The sequence below is a fragment of the Vipera ursinii genome, assembly GCF_947247035.1.
Source record: "Vipera ursinii genome assembly, chromosome: Z".
In the NCBI taxonomy this organism is placed as follows: domain Eukaryota; kingdom Metazoa; phylum Chordata; class Lepidosauria; order Squamata; family Viperidae; genus Vipera; species Vipera ursinii.
The window spans coordinates 72097189-72120999 of NC_139517.1; the positions used below are offsets into that span (position 1 = coordinate 72097189).

Sequence of the window (23811 nt, forward strand, 5' to 3'; positions counted from 1 at the left end):
TGTTTATCAATGACTTGACTCAATTGGAGACATACAGAATCAGGTCCGATTATTGGAACTATTTAAAGATAGTAAATTTTTAATTTCAGCACAATTGTCTTTTCCCTTCCAAGAATGAAAAATGATGTTAAAGGATTTATTTTCCTGCCTTTGGGTATTTTGCATATTGACAATGGAATGTGGGTGCTGTTTGTTACTATACCTCAAAGACCAAAGTCTCTTAAACCGATCCAGCACAGAATTAAATTTCAAAACATTCAGAAATACTATAAAAATATAACAGCATAATCTACAGAGTTTATTTAACAAATAAAAAGTTTAAAAGAAAAAAAGACATTTTATTTTTATTGGTTCTGTGCTTTAAATCCTCTTATTTAAAACAGGCAAAAATACAAAACACAGCAGAGCAATTAGGGACACCGATGGTAGACATCCCTCTTCAAAGGTTTTGCCAAGGTAGAATCATTTTCTGGGAGCTAAAAAAGATTCCCATTTGAATTCCTAATCAACTTCCATTAGGATTCTGTGGTTATGAATAGCTGTCACTGTCCTCTCCCTAAATTTTACCTAGTGAGGTAAAATTAGCAGCTCCCTCTAAGAAAAAACAAAGAACTAGTGCAGTGCTGAAAAATGAGTCCAGTGACCAGTCATTGAAGTTTCAGAAATCATGTGATCATGATTTCAGTGCTTGGCAACTGGCCCTCATTTATTAGCAACCCAAGGTCATGAAATTGCAATTTGAGACCTTCTCATCCAGCTTTCAACAAGCAAAGTAAATGAAGAAGCCAGTAGGAAACTGTAAGCCGTAGACAAGAGATAGCACATTTAACCATCCACTGTGATTCACTTAACCATTGCAACCAGAATGATATGACACACTGGCATAGTCACATGAATTTTCATTTAATGACTGTGTTGCTTAGTCGTCCGTCCCAAGTGTACTTGGTAAGCAAGGACTACCGGTAGTTTATGGTCCACAGTTTTCTAGCACTGATGACGTTACCTAGTTTGGATAATGAAACATCTGCAAGAAAGCAAGAAAGCTCAGAGAACACCAAGGGCCCCACTCCATACATTTCTTTGCTATGCAGGGAAACTCTCTGTTGTAGGAAACCATCAAGCAATACCTTGGATTTAGATTTCATGAAGGGAAAACCCACGCTGCACTTAAGGAAGTCTGAGTCCGGTTCCAGCAATTCGCAAGCAATACCCATCTCATCCTGAAAGAAACAGAAGGGAAAGCTTTTTAAAAAAGCATTTTAAGAGTATATAGCAGGGGGGGAAACTGATGGGATCCAGATTAATTCAGCAGCACACAGGCTGCATATCTATTCACTTATCTAAGAGGAAGGTACTGCAGTGAGATTTATTCTGGATAAATAGATTTATCCTGCATCTTTCTAATGGAATTAGTGGAATATGTGTTATGACTAATTTTCCCTTGTTAGTCTAAGCTGTGCTGGCTCAGGAATTCTGGGAGTTGAAATCCACGAGTCATAAAAGAGCCAAAGCTGCCTACCCCTGGTCTAAGCCAATCAACAAATAGATAAATAAATACCAAAAACAAAAGATAAAATGAATAGAAAACCAGAGAAAGAAATCAAGCACCCTTCTAGTGCCTGTTGTGATTCAGCGTCAGCCTGTGGACCCGGCAGCTGAATCGGATGATTCTGAAGAGGAGGAGGAGGGGTTTGGAGAGCCTTTGGTGTCAGACGAAGGGTCTGATGCACTGCAGAACTCTCAGCCTGGCCCCTCCCGTCTTGTTCCTCCTCAGACTCAGCTGTGTGAGCATGAGGGATTGGAAGAAGATGATCCACAGCTGGCTCTGTTCAGGGATGCTAGGAGTAGGAGGCAATCTAGCAGAACAGAACAGAGGAAAGCAATGAGGCAACTCAGGGGAAGACAATGAGAAGCCACGCCTTGGGACTGCTGATAAAAGGGGAAGAATGTGTGGGAGGTGCTGGTTGCTGAAGGCAACCATTTGAAGATCTGCTAGAGTCCTGGTCTGTTATTCTTGTTTAACTCTTGTTTAACCTTTTTGGTTTAAGTCTTGTTTGAACTTTTCGTTTAACTTTTGTTTGAACTCTTTGTAAATAAATTTGGTTGGTTTTTTTCCAGCCTGTTGATTATAAAAAGGGGTTGTCCCTGACATTCAAACAGGGCCAGTTGTAGGCTGGAACAGAACAGTGCCAAGAAACATATCCAGAGTGCAAAATAGTCATAAGAAAAAATATTCAGCATCATTCTATCATTTTTATCTACAGAAAAAAATATCATACATAATATGTATGCATCATGGTTTGAGATTCATATTTTGTTCATTTTGGGCCATTTTTCTTTTTTTAGGCTCCATCTTTTGTAGATTATTTTATAGAAGTAATCCTACAACTTAAAATCCTCACTCTGCCTGCTGAATTTGAAGCTAAAAACACAACATTTAAGCTCTTTCAGAATATAATTACACTTTACATTGTTTGATACCATTTAAAACATCAGGATACTTAAATGCATTCTTTTTTTCTTGTAAAATTCATTTCTTGAATTTCTCACTTATTAAAGCAAACATCAGTTGCTCAAATGACCTAATTAGATGTGGCTTGTTGATTTATTATATATTGATTACCTTACTTGCCTTTCTTAGTATTATAATACTGCATATGTGCACAGATCACAGGGGGGGGAGAAGACACAGAGATACTGCACCATGCATAGATATAAACAAAATTAGCACCAGCAGTTGAAAATAGAGGAAATGACACACATACTTCCTCTCTCAGATGGTGTAAAGCTGCCTTTGTCTCTCAACATAAATCTGCTACCACAAGTTTCCCATTTAGGATTACACTTTCAACTTTTCAAAATAACTACACATAGGTAAAGAAAATAACAAGCTAACTCTTAACTACAATCAAACAAACCTGATATAAAAAGAAAACAGTATCAGAAAAATTAAAATTAAAAAATAGCATATTTAATCACAGTTCTTTACATAGTCGCAGAAACATCTATGTGACCTCATCATTGATTCACTTTTTGGAAGCAGATTAGTGCCGTGCTCTTGACATTTTTTCTAAGAAGTGGAGGGAGAACAAAAACAAAAAAAAAGAATATTTTCTTTGGCATTAGGCACAGATGTCCTGTTCTTTTCCATGTTCTCATTAGTAATTCCATGGTGTAGACATGCCCCCTATCAAGCTTGAGGTCGACCCATGCCCCCCACCAAATTAATTCAGGATTCACATCATTGATTCTCTGCTTACTTTAGGAGAATTCATTCAATAATATTAATTACAGGGGAAAAAATGTTCACTGCCTCCCCACATACACATGCCCTTTGGGTGCAGTTGAGGCTATTTTTGGATCATGAGATCACAGGCGTTGACATATACAGGAAGGCTGCAAGTGAAAGAAGGAAGGAAGGAAGGAAGGAAGGAAGGACAGGGGGAAAAACTTCACCAAGAGATTTCAACAAAGTTCACCTCCCCACACTTTTAAACTGTAGGAAGAAATGGTTAATACAAAAATAACTACTGATGCTAATGCGTCCAAACAAAAGTATTGCATCAATCTGAAACATGAAACAAAACACACAAAAGTCAGATAACTCACAGATCATAGCGAATATGGGAGAATGGGCATGTGAGATGTGTATCTGAGAAGTACAAGGTGATGTAGCAGAAGAAAAAAATTGGCAAATACTTAAAAAATGAGATATACGATTCTACATTTTCTGAAACAGAATTAAAGCTTTGTCAGTATTACCTTAAATACCTCACTTGCCCATTCTTGAAAGAGATTGTACCTGCCTCTTTAAAATTTTCCAGATATTTAAGTTAACATACACCAAAACTTTAACTCCACTTCAAAAAGATACAGTCACACATCTCATTTCTCAACTATTTGCAGATATCCTGGAACAGCTATATTCAGACTCTTCAAAATTGATCCATTTCTGTGCTAAAGTCAGAACAAGTCAGATACAGTAATGTCTCAAAAGAATTAACTGCTTCAAATATTAGGACTGTTTGAGCAGTTTCCTTGTTCCCCAACTAAGCAAATCAGGTGTGGGTATGTGTTAGAATTACTCAGGAATATAAAATCTATTCTAAAACTTTGGGGGAAGACTTGAGGTGACAAAAGTACTTGCCACTTTTTTCAGGCACCATTGAAGAGTAATTTTTCTCCTAACCAAGACAGAAAAACAGAACCAGCAATACCTTCCTCCAACTTTATACTTCAGACCCCAGTTAGGCAAGACTATCACATTCATTCAACTATTCTCAAACTGGCAAATACTTTAAATTAGTGCATAGTCAGAGCCTTGATTAATCACAGTGGGTAAAATATTTTCTTCTGTGATGAGGAAAGCAAGAAGGAAGATATTTTGCTGTTGTTGTATGTAAAAAGAAAGAGAAGTGGCAGAATAGCTAACAAAAAGATAACGGGAGAAGAAAAGGCAAGAGGACAGGAAACGTATGATAGACCAAGACCTTCCCAAGATCAGGTGCTGTCTGGAAATGAAGCAACTTCCTATGTTCCTTCTACTAACCCAGTGGTGAAATGGCTTCCTATCTAGGGCCTCAGATGTGTATATGTATGTGACTTTGAGTCAGTGTTGCCTCCTGGTGACTGCTTGCACAAATTCCTTCTGTTTTCTTGTCAAGATTTACAGAAGTGGTTTGCCACTGTCTGCTTCCTAGGGCTGAGGTAACCCAGCTACTTGTGTGACTATGGCAGGACTAGAACTCATGGTCTCCGTACTTCTAGTCTGGCATCTTAACTACTACACCAGACTGACTCTCCTTAAGACAATTGAGTTATTATTATCCATGATGGTTTTGAGACATAAAATGCTCATAAATATAAATATGAAAGGAAGTATAAGTATAAAAGCAAAAAACCCAAAAGGTTTGCAGATTGCTATACCCTTCTCTGATAATGTTATATAAGTGTGTGAGTTGGACACTAAGAAAGGCTGATAGAAGAACTGATGCCTTTGAACTGTGGTGTTGGTGTAAATTATTGTGAATGCCATGCACAGCCAGAACAACCAAGAGAGAGGTGATGAGTCATACAAAACCAGAAACATCACTAGAAGCCAAAGTTACAAGACTATGACTGATTTATTTAGCCATTTTGTCAGTGTAAGTTCACTGGAGAAGTCATTGATGCTAGGAATGGTTAGTGAATCAAGGAAAAGGGGCAAGCAAAGAACTCACTAGCTTAATACCATTAATACTGATATAAATATGAACATCCAACAACTGAAAGAAGCTGTGCTTGACAGGGTAGCATGGAGAGCATTTGCCTACAGTATAGTCACCAAGAGTTCGACACGACTGAATGGTTAAAACTAACTAATACCCTTTTCATGTATGCCAAGAAATTTCTTCTTTGACCATTTGCTTTGTGAACATTTCAACAAAGCTATTAATATATCATCATGATTGTTTCAAACCCATATCCACAACTGGGATTTATCATTTGAAGCAATATATACATTGCTTCTTAAGAAATATATCTAAATAAATTTTAAAAGAATGTAAGAAGTACATTATCAAAATATTATTAATGTAATGTATGATAAAACTAAATGGAACCTTTTCACAGTGAACAACTTTAGCTTATTAATATTCTCATTTAAAATTTCTGTCAGGTAATCTTCATCTGTGATAGCAGATAATCTCTGTGAATGAGAAACACACAAATAGCGAGTTCCAATTACAATTACAAAGAGAAATTACAAATGTAAGGAAAACATACCATGCTTGTATGTATTAGGAATTTTAATTAAAGCAAAGATTTGACATAGCTGATAGATGCATCTGGGAATTTTCAGTGTAATGTTTCAGAAACAGAAACTAAAAATATAATTTCTTTAATTTTTACCTAGGTTTAAAGTGTGAAATCAAAACTGAGGTGATAAATAGTGCTCTGAAGTAAACATCTCAATTTAGCAATGTACATTGTCTGAGGACATATCAAATCCTACAAGCTTTCAGGTTCCCAAATGAAAACATACAGAATTACTTGCATGATGAAAGAGCAAAATGAAAATCCCAACTAGAGTTCAGATGTTTTCTTTTTCATTCGTGTTCATTTCCATGCATGCAAGCTATATCTAATCCTGCACTGGAAAGAAAGTGAGAATTGCAGGTAGTCCTCGACTTAACAGCATTTCGTTTCGTGATTGTTCAGTTACAACAGCACTGAAAAATTGATTTATGGCCATTATTCACACTTACGACAGTTACAGCATTCCCATGAGCACGAGATCAAAATTCAGATGCTTGGCAACTGAGTCATATTTATGATGGTTGCAGTGTCCAAAAAAGCGATCAACTTTTTTGATCTTCTGACAGGCAAAGTCAATGGGGAAGCCAGATTCACGTAACCACCTTGTTATTAAACTAACAACTAAAGTGATTTACTTAACATGTGGCAAGAAAGGACGTAAAATGGGATAAAATTCAGTTAACAAATGTCTCACTTAGCAACAGAAATTTTGAGCTCAATTGTGGACATAAGTTGAGGACTACCTGTATACTGGTGTTAAATGGCTGGATGTGAAGAATATCTGCTGTGTTAGAAGCAGGAAGTTCTGAAAAATACAACTTTAAAAGAAACACAGAGCCATTCTTCAGGAGCAAGGCTCTGAATTATTACTTGGTATAGGCAACTATATGTGTGTTTATTCAGAGCAAAGCTCCAAATGTTCTATGAATTCTCACATGCTAATTTTTAAACCTGGATGCAATTTTAGTTCAGCCAGAGTCAATAGATTTCTATTTGTAAACTCAGTGGGAAGTGCTGATGATGTAAGATTATCATCAGCCTAAATGTCGGTTCATTCATTTTCTACCAAAAAAGGAAAAGCCTGTTCCTTCTACTAGCAAGCCAGAGAATTTTAACAGAGGCTTTTTGAAAGAAGTCCGGGCAGAAATCTAATTTGGACTGTGATTTGTTTTTTTCTGTCTGTCGAAACCCTTCCTGGCCTCTTTTCTTTTTAAAGAAGAGTAGGTTATTTTTTTTTTTTAGGGAAAAAACCCCACGTGTTTATAAGGAAAGCATCACACAGGTTTTCAAATGAGTTCATAGCTGGCTGGGTCACAATGACAAGGCACAGATAGTAGCTGTTAATATAAGCATTGAAACAGTAAGGCACTTTAAATAGCCTTGCCTGACCAAAAAAAAAAATGCTAGAAATTTTCTTTTATATACATTACTTTGGAATTTAGGAAGAGAAAAAAAGATCTGTGCCACATAAATGTTCAGGCATACGTGCTTCTCCATAAATATCGGACAGAAAGAAAGATGCCATTTTAGCTAGTTCACTTCCACTTTTGCATTTCATATGGCACACAGGCTTAAATAGAACAAAACACTTATGTACTGCAGTAGGAAAACCACAGGTCTTATCAGAAGAGATTTTATTGGAGAAAATGAGAAAGCTGCCTCAGGGAGCTGCTTTTGGATATCTTGAAGCAGGGCTTTTCAACCAGTGGTACAGGTTATTGGAAGAATATACTGCATTCCTAGTTACTTAAATAATCTACCATTATTTTTTTATACTTCAGTACGGTCTAGATTGAAAACAAATACATTCAGGAGGTTTTTGGTGTTGTCGTTTTTTGCCTAGTCTCCGATAGGGGTGTCCGACTTTGGAGTAGTAGATTACCAGAATCTACACCAGGTTTATGCATTTAGTCTCCTTTTATCTAGTTCTTGGTTGGTTTTTAGGTTTTAATTCTTAATGCTTTAATGTTATTGCTGTTTTATTTTATGCTGTTATTTTGTTTTAAGCCACCCAGGGTCGCTTGACAGTGAGATAGCATTTATTTATTTACAAAATAAATAAATGCTATTATATCGGTCCGTTATTTGTGAACAAAAAATAAAAATATCACAAATACTGCAAAAGGAACTTTGTTATTTCCTTCCAAAACTGGACTAAATATTTCTGCAATAATTCAAAATATATTGCTATCAAAATCTGACTTAACTTAAAATCTTTTTTTCTTCTTCTCTTAACATTAAATTCTAATATTTAGGTCTTCAGTCATCACTGATAATAGCAATAAGATAATCATTTATCAGTTGTATACACAGTCTGCAAAGTGATCATGAAGATGTGACAATAAAAGAAATAGAAATCTAAGGGCTACTGGTAGTGGCCTCTCAGATTCATATCTGATCTGCACTGATACGTTTACTGTGCTGCTGTACGATACTGATTATGTAAGAAAACTACCGGTACATAAGACACTTCATTCAGTCTCACCAAATGAGATGTGGGCAGCAAATTGTGGAGAAGGGGCAGTACTATACTAGAATGAATTCATATTGTGGTTTCGATTAACAAATTAAAATAGCTGATCCACAAACAGCCTTGTACACATATAGCTCTGTTCGTTTATTACTCTGATATACAGCAAAGTTTAAAAGTGACTATATTGTATTTCATTGCCAATCAAAAGAAAACTTCATTTCTTAGGAGCCACCACTAATATATTTCACATACTGTGGAAGACCAAAAAGATGCCATTCTATAGACATTGTTTTTAATTACAGTGAACATATGTCCTCGATTATAAAGGACCATCCTTTATTTTCTTTAAGATTTATTTTTCAAGTTCACTTTTGTCTTTTATTTTTGCGAGTTAATTTTTACCATACAAATTGTACCTCTTAATGCACAGCTTTTCACATTCTTGTGAAAAATACGAAATTTAATGTTTTTATATAAAAAAATCACATATACTGTTTTTAGATATTTTTAATACAATGTGAGCTTTTCTTGGTTTTGCTCTAGAATGTTCTTTTCTAAAGCAAAGTTCTAAATAAAAACAAACTGTTTTATCCTCATATATCTGTTTCAGATTTGTTCCTTTTTCAGGTATGTCCTTTAATTTTACCAAGACTATACGGTCACTGTAATTTTAATAAAAACAATTATAAGAACAATTCAATTTGTATTAATGGCAGTAGTAAATATTACTTGGTTCAGATGTTTGTAAATTCTGAGATCCATATACCCACAGCTTTTAAAATTTTAAAATTATAATATTTGACTTTGTATTACTGTTGTTTGAAAGTACTAGAAGGGACTATTTGTTCACAACATAAAATACTGCAACATTCTGGAATGTCAAACTGTTTTGTTATTGTTGTTGCAGTTGTTACAAAATATATCAGGAGAGATTGGAGGAATTGAATATGTTCATCCTGGAGGACAAAAGGGAAAGGGGGGACAGTAAGATTTTAGAAGGCAGGATTTTCAATATTAAGCAAAAATCAAGAATATGGTGGCATAACCTTAAACTGACAGGAGAAAATTTGAAAAGCATTATTAAAAAGTATTATTTGACAGAAAGAGTGGTGGAAGCTGGGACCAATTTCCAGCGGATGTAGTGGACCAATCTTCAGTAACTGAGTTTAAACATGTTTGTGATGTTCAATAACATATATCCATCATCCAGAAAAATTAAAAAATAAAATTAATAATAATACTTAATAACTAATTAAAAAGAAAAAAACCCATCAAAGGACAGACTCAATGAACTATTAGGTCTTTTTCTGCTGTTACTTTTCTATGTTTCTTACTATTCAGTTGCCAAATGTCATTTTGAAAATATGTCATTTTGAAAACACTGTTTGGGATTTTAGTCATTGTTATAATTTTTATTCATTTTCTATATAAGGAAGTGTCAAAAGTATAAGCCTAAGTATTGGTCAGAATGGGTTTTTGTGAAAATGTTTGCTACTATGAACTTCTGCAATGTTCATGATCTGATGGCAAAAATTACAGAAATAAATTCTATTCAGTTTTTTTACAACCCTTATAAAGTAGGAAAGTAATGTACTGAAAGCTGTTTACATTCTCAGTTTTCAAACTGAACACGCCTAGAATAGAGAATATCAAGCAGAACAGGCAAAAAAACATATCACTCTCCAACTATGCTATTGATTTTTATAAAATAATTATTTTTATTGAAGCTTTTTCATCAGAATTAAAAAGATTTGAATTAAAGATGAAGGGAGGGGAGGGGAGAGGAGAGGGAGAGGACAGGAGTCTGCCTACTGTTCCGTTCACTAATGTTGGATTAGAGGATATACTGGTAGACAAAACAAAAACTATCATTTCAATCTTAGCTTCTTCTGTGCCTCTTCAAACAAGATGAGGATCCTTTGCTTTGTTTTTTTTTTTGTTTTTTGGAGTGGGGGAAGAGGGGGAAAAATCTGTCTGCTCCAACATCAGTCTTTGGTTTAATTGCCTGTGACCTACCAAAAACAGAAACCCTAAGTTCAAGCAAAAGTAAACAAAATTTTCCAGACACCTGAGAAATAAGTACTTTTTCTTTATTAAAAGAAAGAAAGAAAGAAAGAAAGAAAGAAAGAGAGAGAGAGAGAGAGAGAGAAAGAAAGAAAGAAAGAAAGAAAGAAAGAAAGAAAGAAAGAAAGAAAGAAAGAAAGAAAGAAAGAAAGAAAGAGCCCCTCCCCCCAAAGGGGGGGATCTGGAAGTTTCTTATGAAGTGCCAGAATATAACATTCTTCTGCACTGGTGCTGTTAAGTTTCCAATTGGGAAGATTTGTACTTTGTTATAAGTAATTAGCTGTCTTCTGTATATCAAGGAATTTGACTTAAAACAATAAGACACAAACTCATCTATTTGGCAAATGCACTATTGTCTTGTAACAATGCTTTTTTGCACAAAGTCATAGTCAGTGTATTTCTAATCTTCCTTTAAAGTCTATCTTGAAACATTCTTTATCAGATGGAAAAATCAGCCACTGATAAGTTTACTGCAAACATTTCAGTCACTGCAGCTTCATTTCTTTACATGATTATATATTTAAGGTAAAGGTAAAGGGTAAAGGTTCCCCCGCACATGCGTGCTAGTCGTTTCCGACTCTAGGGGCCGGTGCTCATCTCCGTTTCAAAGCCGAAGAGCCAGCGCTTGTCCGAGGACGTCTCCGTGGTCATGTGGCCGGCATGACTAGACGCCAAAGGCGCACGGAACGCTGTTACCTTCCCACCGTAGTGGTCCCTATTTTTCTACTTGCATTTTTACATGCTTTCGAACTGCTAGGTTGGCAGAAGCTGGGACGAGTAGCAGGCGCTCACTCTGCTACGCGGCACTCGGGATTCGACCCGCCAAACTGCCGACCTTCTGATTGACAAGCTCAGCGTCTTAACCCACTGAGCCACCGCGTCCCTTATATATTTAAGAGAAGATTTCAATTAACCATTTATGTTAAAATTTTCTGATTTGGGCAATTTTAGAATATATAGCATTCTTAGTTTGATGGACAGTACTGGGATCTAAATATACTAAAATGTTAGTATTTTTTTTTTATTTTAATCCCATTTATATCCCGCCCTTCTCCGAAGACTCAGGGCGGCTTACAATCTAAGCACAAATTAAATGTGCTTAGCAGTATCTCTAAAATTATGTCAGTTAGAAAGTTATGCAATGTAATATCTAATAAAAAAGATCTGATTCTTTTTTCTCATGCCAAATTATGAGGAAAACCAACTTTAAAAATTGGAAGAAGAATGGTGATATGGAACACTGATTGAGGTAGAGATATTGATTTTGGACCAACTGATAGACAATGAACTTTTAACATGTTCTGTATTAAGAGATAAATATCATCTGCCAAACATAACCCAATGACAATATTTACAATTAAAATAATTGTAGAGCCATCTATTGCATATTTGCTGAACAACCCTATTCTGCTAAAACAATCCTACTCTACTAAAAAAAAATAAAAAATGCTCCTATGAGAAATGGACACAAATAGAATTATTTTATTTATTTTATTTTAATCCCATTTATATCCTGCCCTTCTCCGAAGACTCAGGGCGGCTTACAATTTAAGCACAAACCAATGTGCTTAGCAGTAGCCTTCATTCTATGTATATGCCTGCTTTAGGGCTTCCCCCCCCCCAGCGGCATTATTACAAAGTCAGCTTATCGCTCCCAACAGTCTGGATGGACCAAGACTTTTGTTCTATTTGTAATTTGTTTGAAGCAATTGTTTAATCCTTTAGTAGTGCATCATCTGAATTAAAAACTGTACAGGTAATCCACAATTGAGCCAAAAATTTCTGTTGCTAAGTGAGACAGTTGTTAAGTGAATTTTGCCCCATTTTACAATCTTTCTTACCACAATTGTTAAGTGAACCACTGCGGCTGTTAAGTAAGTAACATGGTTATTAAGTGAATCTGACTTCCCCGTTGACTTTGCTTGTCAGAAGCTCGCAAAAATTGATCACCTGATCCTGGAACATGACAACTGTCATAAATATGAGTCATTTGCCAAGTATCTGAATTTTAATTATGTGAGCATAGGGATGCTGCAATGGTTTTTACTTTGAAAAACGGTCTTAAGTCACTTTTTTCAGTGTTGCAACTTTAAATGATTACTAAATGAACTGTTGTTGAGGACCACCTGTAATATATTATTGTTTGTTCTATTTTTATTTATTATCGAATTTTTATGTCACCCATCTCACTCTGCAAAGCTACTTACTCTGGATGGCTTTTCATTTAAAACTGTCCTTACACAGATGTTGGGCTCCCTACCTACCTTCATGTGTTCCCTTCAGGGATATTTTTGTTTGTTATTTGCTATACAAGGAAAATAAAATGGTTCTGTTTGAAAAGAAAAAGAGAATTCCACACAACTTCTCTGTGGGCGCCCCGGCCTTATGGAATGAACTGCCGGTGGAGCTCCGGATGGCACCGGATCTCCGCTCCTTCCGGCGCGGGTTAAAGACCCCCCTGTTTGAACAAGCTGGCCTGGCCTGATGGGGAGTTAATTTGGGTTTTTAAATATTTGTATATTTTACTGTTTTATCTTGGGCATTAATTTAATTCTATTTTAACTTTTGTAGTTTTGTACTTTTATTATCTGCCCTGTTCACCGCCCTGAGTCCCTAGGGAGAAGGGCGGTATAAAAATTTAATAAAACTAAACTAAACTAAACTAACTGAAAGCAAAAAATAGCAAAATTCAATACAAGAAAGGCAGAAATTGTTGAGATCAAGTGGTTAAAACTACCACAAAAATTAATATGCATGTTGTGCAAATATACAAAGAGATGAAATTCTAACTTTTTTTGGAAATCTGGTAGTCCTACTCTAAAAAAAAAAGCTCACAGAAAGCAAATCTCAGTATAAATGCGGATCTCAGTATAAATACGGGGACGCCACAGGGGTGTGTGTTGAGCCCGCTTTTGTACACGCTCTACACATATGACTGTGTTCCCTATTACCCCAGCAATAAGATCATTAATTTTGCAGACGACACAACGGTGGTTGGTCTGATTACTGCTGGGGAAGGGGAGTCACCTTATAGGAAGGAGGTTGAGTTGCTGACGGAGTGGTGTAGGGAAAATAATTTATTCCTCAATTTAAAAAAAAACAAAAGAGATTATTGTGGACTTTAGGAAATGCAAATTGAACATTCATCCACTTATTATTGAAGGGAATTATGTGGAACAAGTCTCGGTGTTTCGATTTCTGGGAATGGAGTTAAGAGAGGATCTGACATGGGGAGCAAACATCAAAGTTGTGATGAAGAGAGCACAGCAGAGGTTATACTTCTTGAGAATTCTCAGGAAGCATAATCTCTCAAAGGACCTGTTGTTGGCATTCTACCACTGTACCATAGAGAGCGTGTTAACCTATGGTTTTGTGTGTGTGGTTTGGGAGTTGTACAGTCAGGGAAAAAACAATGCTGTCCAGGGTCGTAAAGACTGCGGAGAGAATAATTGGGTGTACTCTTCCTACTTTAGATCAAATCTATGCCTCCAGGTGTTATAAGAAAGCTGTGGAGATTGTGCAGGATTGCACGTACCCCGGAAATGATCTCTTTTAGCTTCTGCCTTCTAGAAGGAGGTATAGGGTCATAAAGACCAAGACCAGCCACTTGAGAAATAGTTTTTATCCAAAAGTGGTTTTGGCTTTGAATGCAGCAGAATGCAGTTTCTGAGAGAACTTCTGTATTTAGTTTTTAGAGTGTTAGAGTGTTTCTAGGGGTTAAATGTGTATATGTGGGGTGGGTGGTATGTTGATATGCATTTTGCTGTTTTTGTTGGGTTTTGTGGGGTTGATGTGGATTTTCAATTTCGTTGTTCTGTATGGGACAATGACAATAAAGAGTATCGTATCGTATCGTATAATGTGAAATGTTGGAGGAGAGAATTTCAGATCTGATAGTATTGCTGGTTATTACTACTTCTATTTCCCCAAAACAGCAATGCTAGGGTAATTGTGCAAACGATGCAGTGTGAATAAATACCCACATAGCTTTGGAAGTTCATCTCATAAAAAATCTTCTACAATTATAGGCATTTTATGAAACTTCTAACTACAGAAAATACCCATTTAGTGTGCATCCGTGCTGTCAGGATGCAAAGTTGGGTGGGGCACGTGGGGGGAAATGAAGCAGTTCAATAAATGAAGCCTTTTAAATATCACTCAGTATGCCCTTTCTCACCCCAATGAAAAGGACCAAGGGGTTACCAAGAAATGCCATTAGCATGGCTCATGAAATTTCACAGCTAAAGGAAATGAGAGCCAGCAACAATAATAGTGGCAGGGTAATTCAATGCCACTCCAATAATTACTGAGTCCGAGCACAATTTTCCTTTCATAATAGTAGATACTTAGTGTCTCCACACTTAATATACTTTTGCTGAAATTTACACAAGATATTTGAAATAAAGAACCAGTTACCATATATTGTAACTGTAGGTACAGTAGGTAGTTGAAAGCCTGCTACATTAATTCTACTAAGAAGCAGATAGGAGCCATATTGGGGGTTGGGGGGTGAACAAGCCAAAGAAAAGGGCAGGTCATGGTATATTCCAAGGCTTTATAAATGGGGCTATATAGTGGACATGGAATGGAATTTGGAGGGAATGTTCTAGCACTTCCAGACAAATGTTTCTGCAGCCATGTGAAATATATACGATGAATCAAAGTAGATATCATATAACTTCAGGCGTGGAAACTATATACATTGTGTTTACCATGTGAAAAACTTTGAACGGCTGAGAAGGAGCCACCTAATCTTCTGTAAACAAGAAAAAAGCTTCCCCTGAAAACAGATAAAGATTATGGGATTTCGCTAGCCACTGAGGTGTTGTTTTTTTTTTGGTAGTTTAGTGATTTAGCTAATCTTCCATGGGATTTGAGAAACAGGGAAGGTTAGTTAAAGATAATATGATATCAACAAAATACTTTCCCTATTCCCACCAGTGTCAAGAGGGCCTGGGTACCCCAGAATGATACGGAGTGGCTCATTTGTTTTTGCTGCTAGGGGAGTGGAGTGTTATTGGGTTTTTAAATTGTTTTTGTATTGGTATTTTATCCTTGTAAGGCACCCAAAGTCACTGATGAGAGTGATTTGCATGGCTTTTTAAATGTTCTTAAATTAATAAATAAGAGGAAACCACATAAATCTCAACAAGAAAAAAAGTTAATTTAACATGGTGTTTGTAACTTTTTCTTTTAACAAGGAAATTGAATTCTTTTGATCCCAAGGAATAAATTATTTAAAGAACACTGGAATGTTAATGACATTTCAAAGAATATTCATTGAGGTCCAGTGTCAACCAAAGGTTATATCCTTGCCTTATTTACTGAGCATTAATTTCCTTCTCCTCATTCCTAGTACAAATACTTATTTCTCCATGATTACAGATATACAGTACAAGATGTTCATATCAGCTCTCTCATATATTGAGTGGTGAATAAAAGTACAGCAGTAACTGACTACAACATAGATGCAACATGGTCAACACATCTGAGAAAGGAATCTCACTGAATTTATCAAGATCGTCATTCCTCATCCCCAGAATAGGGGAAAAATGTGTACATTTTCACAAAACTAAAGGTGCAGACAATGAAGGAGGAAATTGATGGCAAGGTACAACTCCCTTCACACTTTCAGCAAAACAATTACCAATTAGAGCTTGAAAGAATGTAGTAAGGGCAACTTCTAATATTCTATTTAGCTTAATATACATAATATGCATATATAATATGATGTAGTAATATATATTTAGGAATGGCCATGTCCTATGAAGCAAGGTTATATGGAAGCTAAGAAGTTACAAAATAAAATCTGCATTCCCTAAATTAAATTACTTCATTTAATTACTATATTTACTATACTGGAAAAAAGGACAGTAGAAAATCTAACACCTTTGATGTTGATATGAGCCGCTTTGAAATGCTTAAGATGGGAGGACATATTAATCTTTTAAATAAATAAATGTCAAATAAATATCTAGTAAAGATTTTTCAGTATTTGACTTAAGCAAGCATTTTCGACACTACTGTTTTTATTGGCAATTACTTATTGAGAGATTTATCCAATCGTCAAAATAGAAGGAAGATTAGAATACAAGAAGGAAAGAAGAAAGGTCTTTTAGTTGGTATTCAATAAATAAATACTGAAAAAGGGACCCAGTTTGGTCAAGTGGTTAAGGCAACAGTCTAGAACACAGGTCTGCAACCCGCGGCTCCAGAGCCGCATGAGGCTCTTTCAGCCGTCTCCTGCGGCTCCCAGTCCTCTGCCATGTGCAGTCCAAAAAAAAAGTGGGATTAAAAAAGTTCAACCAATCAATTCAAATATGCAGGGCAGGTGCATATCTCACTTTGGCTCCACTGTTCAAACCCTGTTCTGCGCATGCGCGCATGTATGCGCATGCACACATATTTTTTTGCGGCTCCCAGTTTTTCCTTTTGTGAGGGAACCGGTTCAAAGTGGCTCTTTTACTGTTTCAGGTTGCTGACCCCTGGTCTAGAAAGAGGCCGTGGGGGGCTGAGTTCTAATCCCACTTTAGTAACAAAAGCCAGCTGGGTGACCTTAAGCCAGTCGCTCTCCCTCAGCTCAATCCACTTCACAGGATTGTTGTTGTTGGGAAAATAGGACAAGGAAAGTGCACTGGATATGTTTACCACCTTGAGTTATTTGTAAAAATAATAAAGATGGGATACAAGAAATAAACACTGACTCACTATTATGCTGATCAATGCTATTATTTTATGTGACTTCCTCTTAAATTAGGAATTCTGCATAACTAGGCCCACCAGGTAGGAAAACGTTTTACGGTTACTACCTATGTTTGACCACTTTCTACAAACAACCAGACAATTTGGTTACACTTTGTTTTTTTACTTTCATAGCAAAATATTTCAGACAAAATGCTTCAGAAATGAATAATTTCTGTTTAGCCTTTTTCTGTTTAGAAAACTTCATTTAAATTTAGAGGAGAAAAAAATCAAACAAAATAAATAAGGGATCTAGGCTCTCTTGCCTATTCCTTGCTACAATGGTGGTGAATACTAATTTCAATTACTTCAGTTTAACAACAATAAAAATGATGGACTTGTCTGTCTGACATACTGATTGTGCCTACCTTTTGCCACATTTTGATAAAGAAAAGCTCTCTGGAAAAGTTGAAAGCGATGTTTGTGTCATAAGCATCATCCCCAATGTTAGAAATGGTGATGTTCAGCGAGATGTTCTTCACAGCTCCCAAAGCCAGATAAGGAGCCCTGTCATCAACACTGCAGGAAAAGAGCAGCAAATTAACACCTGGCTATTCATTCTTCTCTTTTTAGAAATTTTACAGTGGAAAAAAACTGCATGAAATGTGAGCCAAAGAAAATCTTCTTTTACCAGATGACAAATGGAAACAAAAGAAGGATGTGCTGGCTCTCCTCCTAGACTATCACTGTGGACTAAGCCAAAAGTATTATTTCAGGACATTTTGCAGATCAGAGATTTTATTTTATTCACTTTCAGTTCTTTGCTGGTGTGATTCTTCACTGAAATGAATGAGGATAGAATTGAAGAGAGTCTATTGTTTTCTAAAAAACACAGAATGTCATCAAAATAATGGAGTTTACAAAATATTTGGAATAAGTTGGGGTAGAAAACAAAGATTATCCATTCTATGGCCTCTTCACTTCAATGTTCTCTAAATACCTTTGATGTGATTCTTAAATATATTTATTTATGTGACTGAAAAATTAATAAGGTAGCTTTCCCAGCACAGCCTGCAATAATAAAAGATAGGTCAGCCCACAAACAGATGCTTTGGGATGTCAAACAATTTCAGAAAATGAGTCATTTCAACAAGAACGTAGTAATAGTGATACAGGTTTAATATCATTATATTAATATGAATATCTGACAATAAAAACCAGACTGCCTAAAGTCGCCATCCCTGCTGGAACAATTAAATATGCAGCCACAGCCAGTACCATAATCTAAGAAAAGCAGTTCTTTAAAATATTCTGTATTATTAGATACTTGTAAAGCAGCACATTGAAAATGAGATGCAATTTATTTATTGTTGGCTTCCTTACACTATATTAATTCCACTACATTCCTTAAGGACTTGTGACAGTAGAAAACCATGGCAGTTTACAAAAATCACCCCAAGGAACAATGCACCAAAAGGTAAAATATTAAAACTTACTAAAACTCCTCATCATACAATTATTATCTCTGGGAATATGACATTAAAAGCTGTATGAAACAGCTGTTTTTCAGTCTTCCTAAATAATAGGAGGCAGATCCCCAAGGTGAATCTATCCCAAAGTGTTGGAGTCATAGCATGAGTTTCTATCTCTCCAATGAAATTTACACTGGAGAGAAACCCTCAGCATCCCTACATGGGACTGTGGATCAAACAGCTACTATAGATTCTACTTGGAGATGACAGGCCAGGCAAAACAATAGTTCATACATGGAATTGCTCACCAAGATCATTCAGAAACTACAGATATAGCAACCTATTTCTTAGCTGCAATTCTCACTTAACAATGTTATGCTTTCTACTTTGCTTACTAGTAGGCTTTCAAGTACCATTCAAAGCACTGACTTTGATCTATAAAGCTGTCAAAAGTGACTAAAACATTGCTAACTAGTTTTGCTACAGTTCTTCAATACCTTAAAAATCAATTAAAATGATTTAAATCTTTCATGCAGTTTGATTAATAAATTCAAAAAATGCAACTTTTTTTCAAACACTTAAATGGTATGTTAACACTGAAATGATGCATTTATTTTTCACCAAGATAACAATGCATATGCACCATAGGCCAGTATCTTCAGCTACTAGTTTCTTATAATGATAGTATTTTTTAAAAGCTCAGAAAAACAAAGACAATGCTTTTAAGTAGTCAAAGTACAGAACATAGTCTACAATGTTTTCTTAAAAACAGCCTAAATGATTAAAAACATAAATTAATGTCCAAATTGAAGGAAGCAACATTATATTAATAGCCTTTGCATTTCTTCACTGAGAAATACTGATTGATGTGAGGCCCAAGTTCAAATCCACACGATAATAGTAGCAAGAGGTTGAACTGGAAGACCTCCTAGGTCCCTTCCAACTCTGTTATTTTGTTAGGCTTAGGGCTTCTTCTTGAAAGAGAGCACTTTCCTGAATCTTTAAATCTGTGGTCATCCAGAATAAATCAGTAAGGAATAGATTAGGAAGAAGACTTTCCAATTTGCAGAGGAATTATTGAGCCCAGTTTGCTTCTCTGGGTCATGATGTCATTGGATATGGACTGCCAAAATGATGTATGAATGGAAAATCCCAGTGTGGCAGCATACTACTCAGCATTGGCAGCATGTTATATAAATCAGCTGGATGGTCATTATTCAAATGTTCAAAAAAGAAGTGGACCCATGTTTCTTCAGCACATAGAAATTCTATTTGAGGAAGCAAATGAGTGAGCATTCAAGGAAGAGACAGAACATAGTGTAATTTTAGTTTCACTGAACCATTAACAATGAGGCAAATTTATGCGATCCTTCTGATTTGCCCTGTAGAATGTGAAACGTGTTTATGTTAACTCTGCCTATAAGATGTTGCTAGAAGTGCTGTAAAGAATTGGGGCTTTGTGACAAGCCCTCTAAAATATCCTAGGTGGAGCATTGTCCTTGATTGGGAAACTAATATCATTTTCCTCAAAACGTTTTCCTTGCTACCATTTTATATAACTTGATTTGAATTCTTTGGATAAAACAAAAAGAAGAGCCTATCTCTGGGCATCCAAACTAGAAGTCAAACTATCTCTCTCCATTTATCCTTATTCTACATTTGCAAGTATTGTATGCTAAAATCCAAGAGCTTATTATAAGAAGCCCTCCACAGAACCTGTCCCTGGCGCCCAAAAGGTTGGGGGACAGTGTTCTAAACTGCATTTAAAATAGGATTACAAAATGAGGTCTTACAGAATCTATTGACAGAATGAAACAAATGAAACTCAACAACATGATTTGTCTTCCACAAATATTTTGCGCTGTCAGTGTACATAACAGCAAAGATATAGAAATAACCATATAAGTAATCTTACCAGATTTTTCAGAGCTCATATATTGAAGATCACCTGTAGCTTTTGATGATGTTTCAATTAATTGATAACCTAGGGATGAACTGCATGTTATATTAAATATATAGCATGCAGTTCTCTGTTTCTGTTTTATTCAAAAGTAAGCAAATAGACCCATAAAACAAGCAGTCAAATACTATATTAACACTGTAATGAGGTTGCTTGCCATAATCCTTTCTAATCAGTTTCCACCAGCTCTATTTTTGCATCTGATGTAAGGATTTTTAATTCCCTGTTACGTATTATTTTGCACTGTTACACTGTAGTCATTCAAAGGTAGTCCTCATTCGACACTACTAAGCATTACTTTTTCAGTGACTGTTCATTCGAAAATGTTATATAACTGGTACTTATGACTGGTTTTCAAAGTTCCAGCCACCTATGCACCCTTCCCCTGCCCAGCAACAACCATTCTCAAATCATCTTGCACCATGTGTTACTTGCTTGTTGGTCTGCTTGCAAGCCACCTGGGACTCACTTAACAACCCAAGATCCCCACAACGACAAAAATGGGAGTGCTGGGATTACCATCAGGGAGCATTTTACAACTATATTGCTTAATTACCATTGTTTACCAAGGGCTACCTGTACTATTATTAGGGTCACTTAATGCCACCTTATATGACTTTCTATTACACATTGTAATTTGATTCTTTTAATAACTGGTAGTAATGATTATAAGAAATTTCCCTATGTTAGTATCCTAAAGGGCAACTTATCAAAAAATAAATAAAATCACATTTGGTGAGATGAACTGCCTGGTTGTATCAAAATCTACCTAATTCTTTTGATAATAATTCAGCAGGAAAAAGTTCAGTGATTTTATGATTGTTAATATAAGTAGTCCTTGACTTACAACAGTTCATTTAGGGATTGTTCCAAGTTACAACAGCATTGAAAAAAGTGATTTATAGAACTTCTAGTTTGCCGACGCGGCCACCATGGACATCTGGAAGATGAGCTCCATCTTCTGCATCCAATTTCACTTTGCTGGGGGACCCTGGAAAGGGTTGAAAGTCACCCTGTACGGGCGACCAGCAAGGACGGGACCCCGCTGGATCATGGGAGGGCGGTAGCCCTTCCACTCGATCCAGGGCAGCCCTCCAAACCGGCGGACGAAAGACCGGCCATAGCAATATGGTTTGTTACTAGGCTGCAGACAGCCGAAGTCACATTTACCACTAGGCAATTTTAAAGCAGCGCGGAAGAGATTGGGTGAGATCTACCTCTCTTAAATCCTAACTACTTTTTTACCTGCATAAGCTGTTTAAAGTACTTTCCCCCCTTTGGAGAGGGAAGGGAGATTTTACCCCTCCCTCTAGAAACAAGGGTGACTGACTATCCAGGGGAGTTTAAAATATTGAAAGAATAATTTGATCTTAATTGAAATTTTATTCTTTAAAGTTTGTGGACTAAAAGATTTTTAGTGAAACTGAAAAGATTATAAACTGAAAAGATTATAATAAACTTTGGATTTAAAAGAAAATTTCAAATGGTAGGGGCGAAATCTTGTGGCTAAACCTGATACTACAATTTGTTATTGCTTAAAAGAGACTTGGCCAGCAGCCCAGACAATAGATAAGATTTATGTAACCTTGAAACACCAGCTGTGAGAAGTCCAGCTGTGTTCCATATTCAGTGACAATTTTTTTTATTTTTTATTTTTGCATTCTCTGATTATTGTAAATCTTTTAATCTAATACATCACTAAGAGAATATGGATGAAGATCAGGAACAGATTCTTTCTATGCTGAAAGCAATTCATCAAACTATTCTTACAGCCACTGATGAAATAAGAGGTTACAGAAAAGAACAAGATGCCAGCCCAGATATACAAACACAAACTTTGATTACAACTAAAAAATCAACTACACAGAATATAACAGAAAAGGTGGAACAATTAAAGATTATTTGATTGATTTGATTTTATTAAATTTATATGCCGCCCTTCTCCCTGAGAACAATTAAAGATTATGACAGAAGATTCAACTGATCAACAAATACAGTCAATGGATAACCCAGAAAGGGGACTGACAATATGGAAAAAGGAAAAGACTTTCTACATAAATCAGAAGGAACCTGAGGATCAAGAAGAAGAACAGATAGAAGAAAAGATAAACAGTTCAGGACAACTACATTGAGAAGGAAAAATAAATAGACAATTTGTTAGTCCTCTCAAAAAAATGGCAACCAGATGGTTCTTTCTAAGTCAAACAATTTACATGACAACACAGGGAGATTTGTTTGATGACTCAAAAGCACGGCCATGGAAGAAAGAAAGCCAGAATAAGACTGAAGAAAATTGGGGTTTTGACCTACTCATGAGAATTAAAATAAAATATATTCAAATAGATAAGATCTGTACTTTGAATACTAGATATTGTTATGAGTTGAGATAAAGAAGACTTTGGTCATTTAAAACTTAGAAGTATAAATATAAATAGTTAAATCTGAATATTGAGTTGCTTATAAAAGTTAAATGTAAAGGTAATTAACATATATATAAGGTAAAAATCCATTGATGAATGTAACAAATATGTTTTTATTTAGTGGAAATAATAAAAATTACTACCTTAAATATAAGATAATAGATATTAAGAGAAAAAGACAAGACGTATTAAATGTTGAAATAGGAGCAATTTTGGTTACTAAATTTAGGACATCTGGAAATTATCAGAAAATAAGAATATTATATTGTATTATTAATTAGTTGATGTAAGATGGTGAGAATTCAAATAGATAAGATGTGTATCCTGAACATTAGATCTTGTGATGAATTGTAATAAAGGGAATTGGGGTTATTTAAAACTTGGAAATTATACATATGAAAAATTAAATATAAGTATTAATGGGAAATTAAAAATTGGGAAAAATTAACCAGGACATTGTCTAAAAAGATTGAATGTTAAAACAACTAGGATATGTATAAACTAAAAATTATTGATAAATGTAAGAAAGTTATTTTTACTTAATTGATATGATAAGAATTGTACTAATTTAAATATGAGACAGTAAATACAAAGGGGAAAAGAGAGGAAACATTTAATGTAATAGTTTGAAATCTGTACTAGAAATATTTGTATGTTATTATTGACCAACTCAGCTGCCACATTGCTTTTCAAATATTTACATGTAAAACTAGAAAACCATTAAAATTTTCTTTTTTTAAAAAAAAAGTGATGTATGACCGGTTTTAACAGACAGTTACAGCATCCTCACAGTCGTGTGATCAAAATCTGGAAGCTTAGGCAATTGGCATGTATTGACAGTTGCACTATCCTGGGGTCATGTGATTCCCATTTGTAACCTTTCTAACCAGCTCCTGACAAGCAGTCAATGGAGGCAAGCCAGATATGCTTAATGATCAAATGATT

At 35.6% G+C, this 23811-nt stretch overlaps 1 protein-coding gene across 1 annotated transcript in view; it reads right to left on the bottom strand.

Moving 5' to 3' along the window:
* The window catches only part of ITGA9 (integrin subunit alpha 9), a gene marked incomplete at its 3' end in the record, with an annotated part of 228818 nt that overhangs the window by 68902 nt on the left and 136105 nt on the right, over nucleotides 1–23811 (bottom strand). Inside the window, 2 exon segments of the mRNA XM_083379007.1 lie at nucleotides 1128–1220; nucleotides 17443–17593. Coding sequence (XP_083235133.1) covers nucleotides 1128–1220; nucleotides 17443–17593 — 244 coding nt within the window.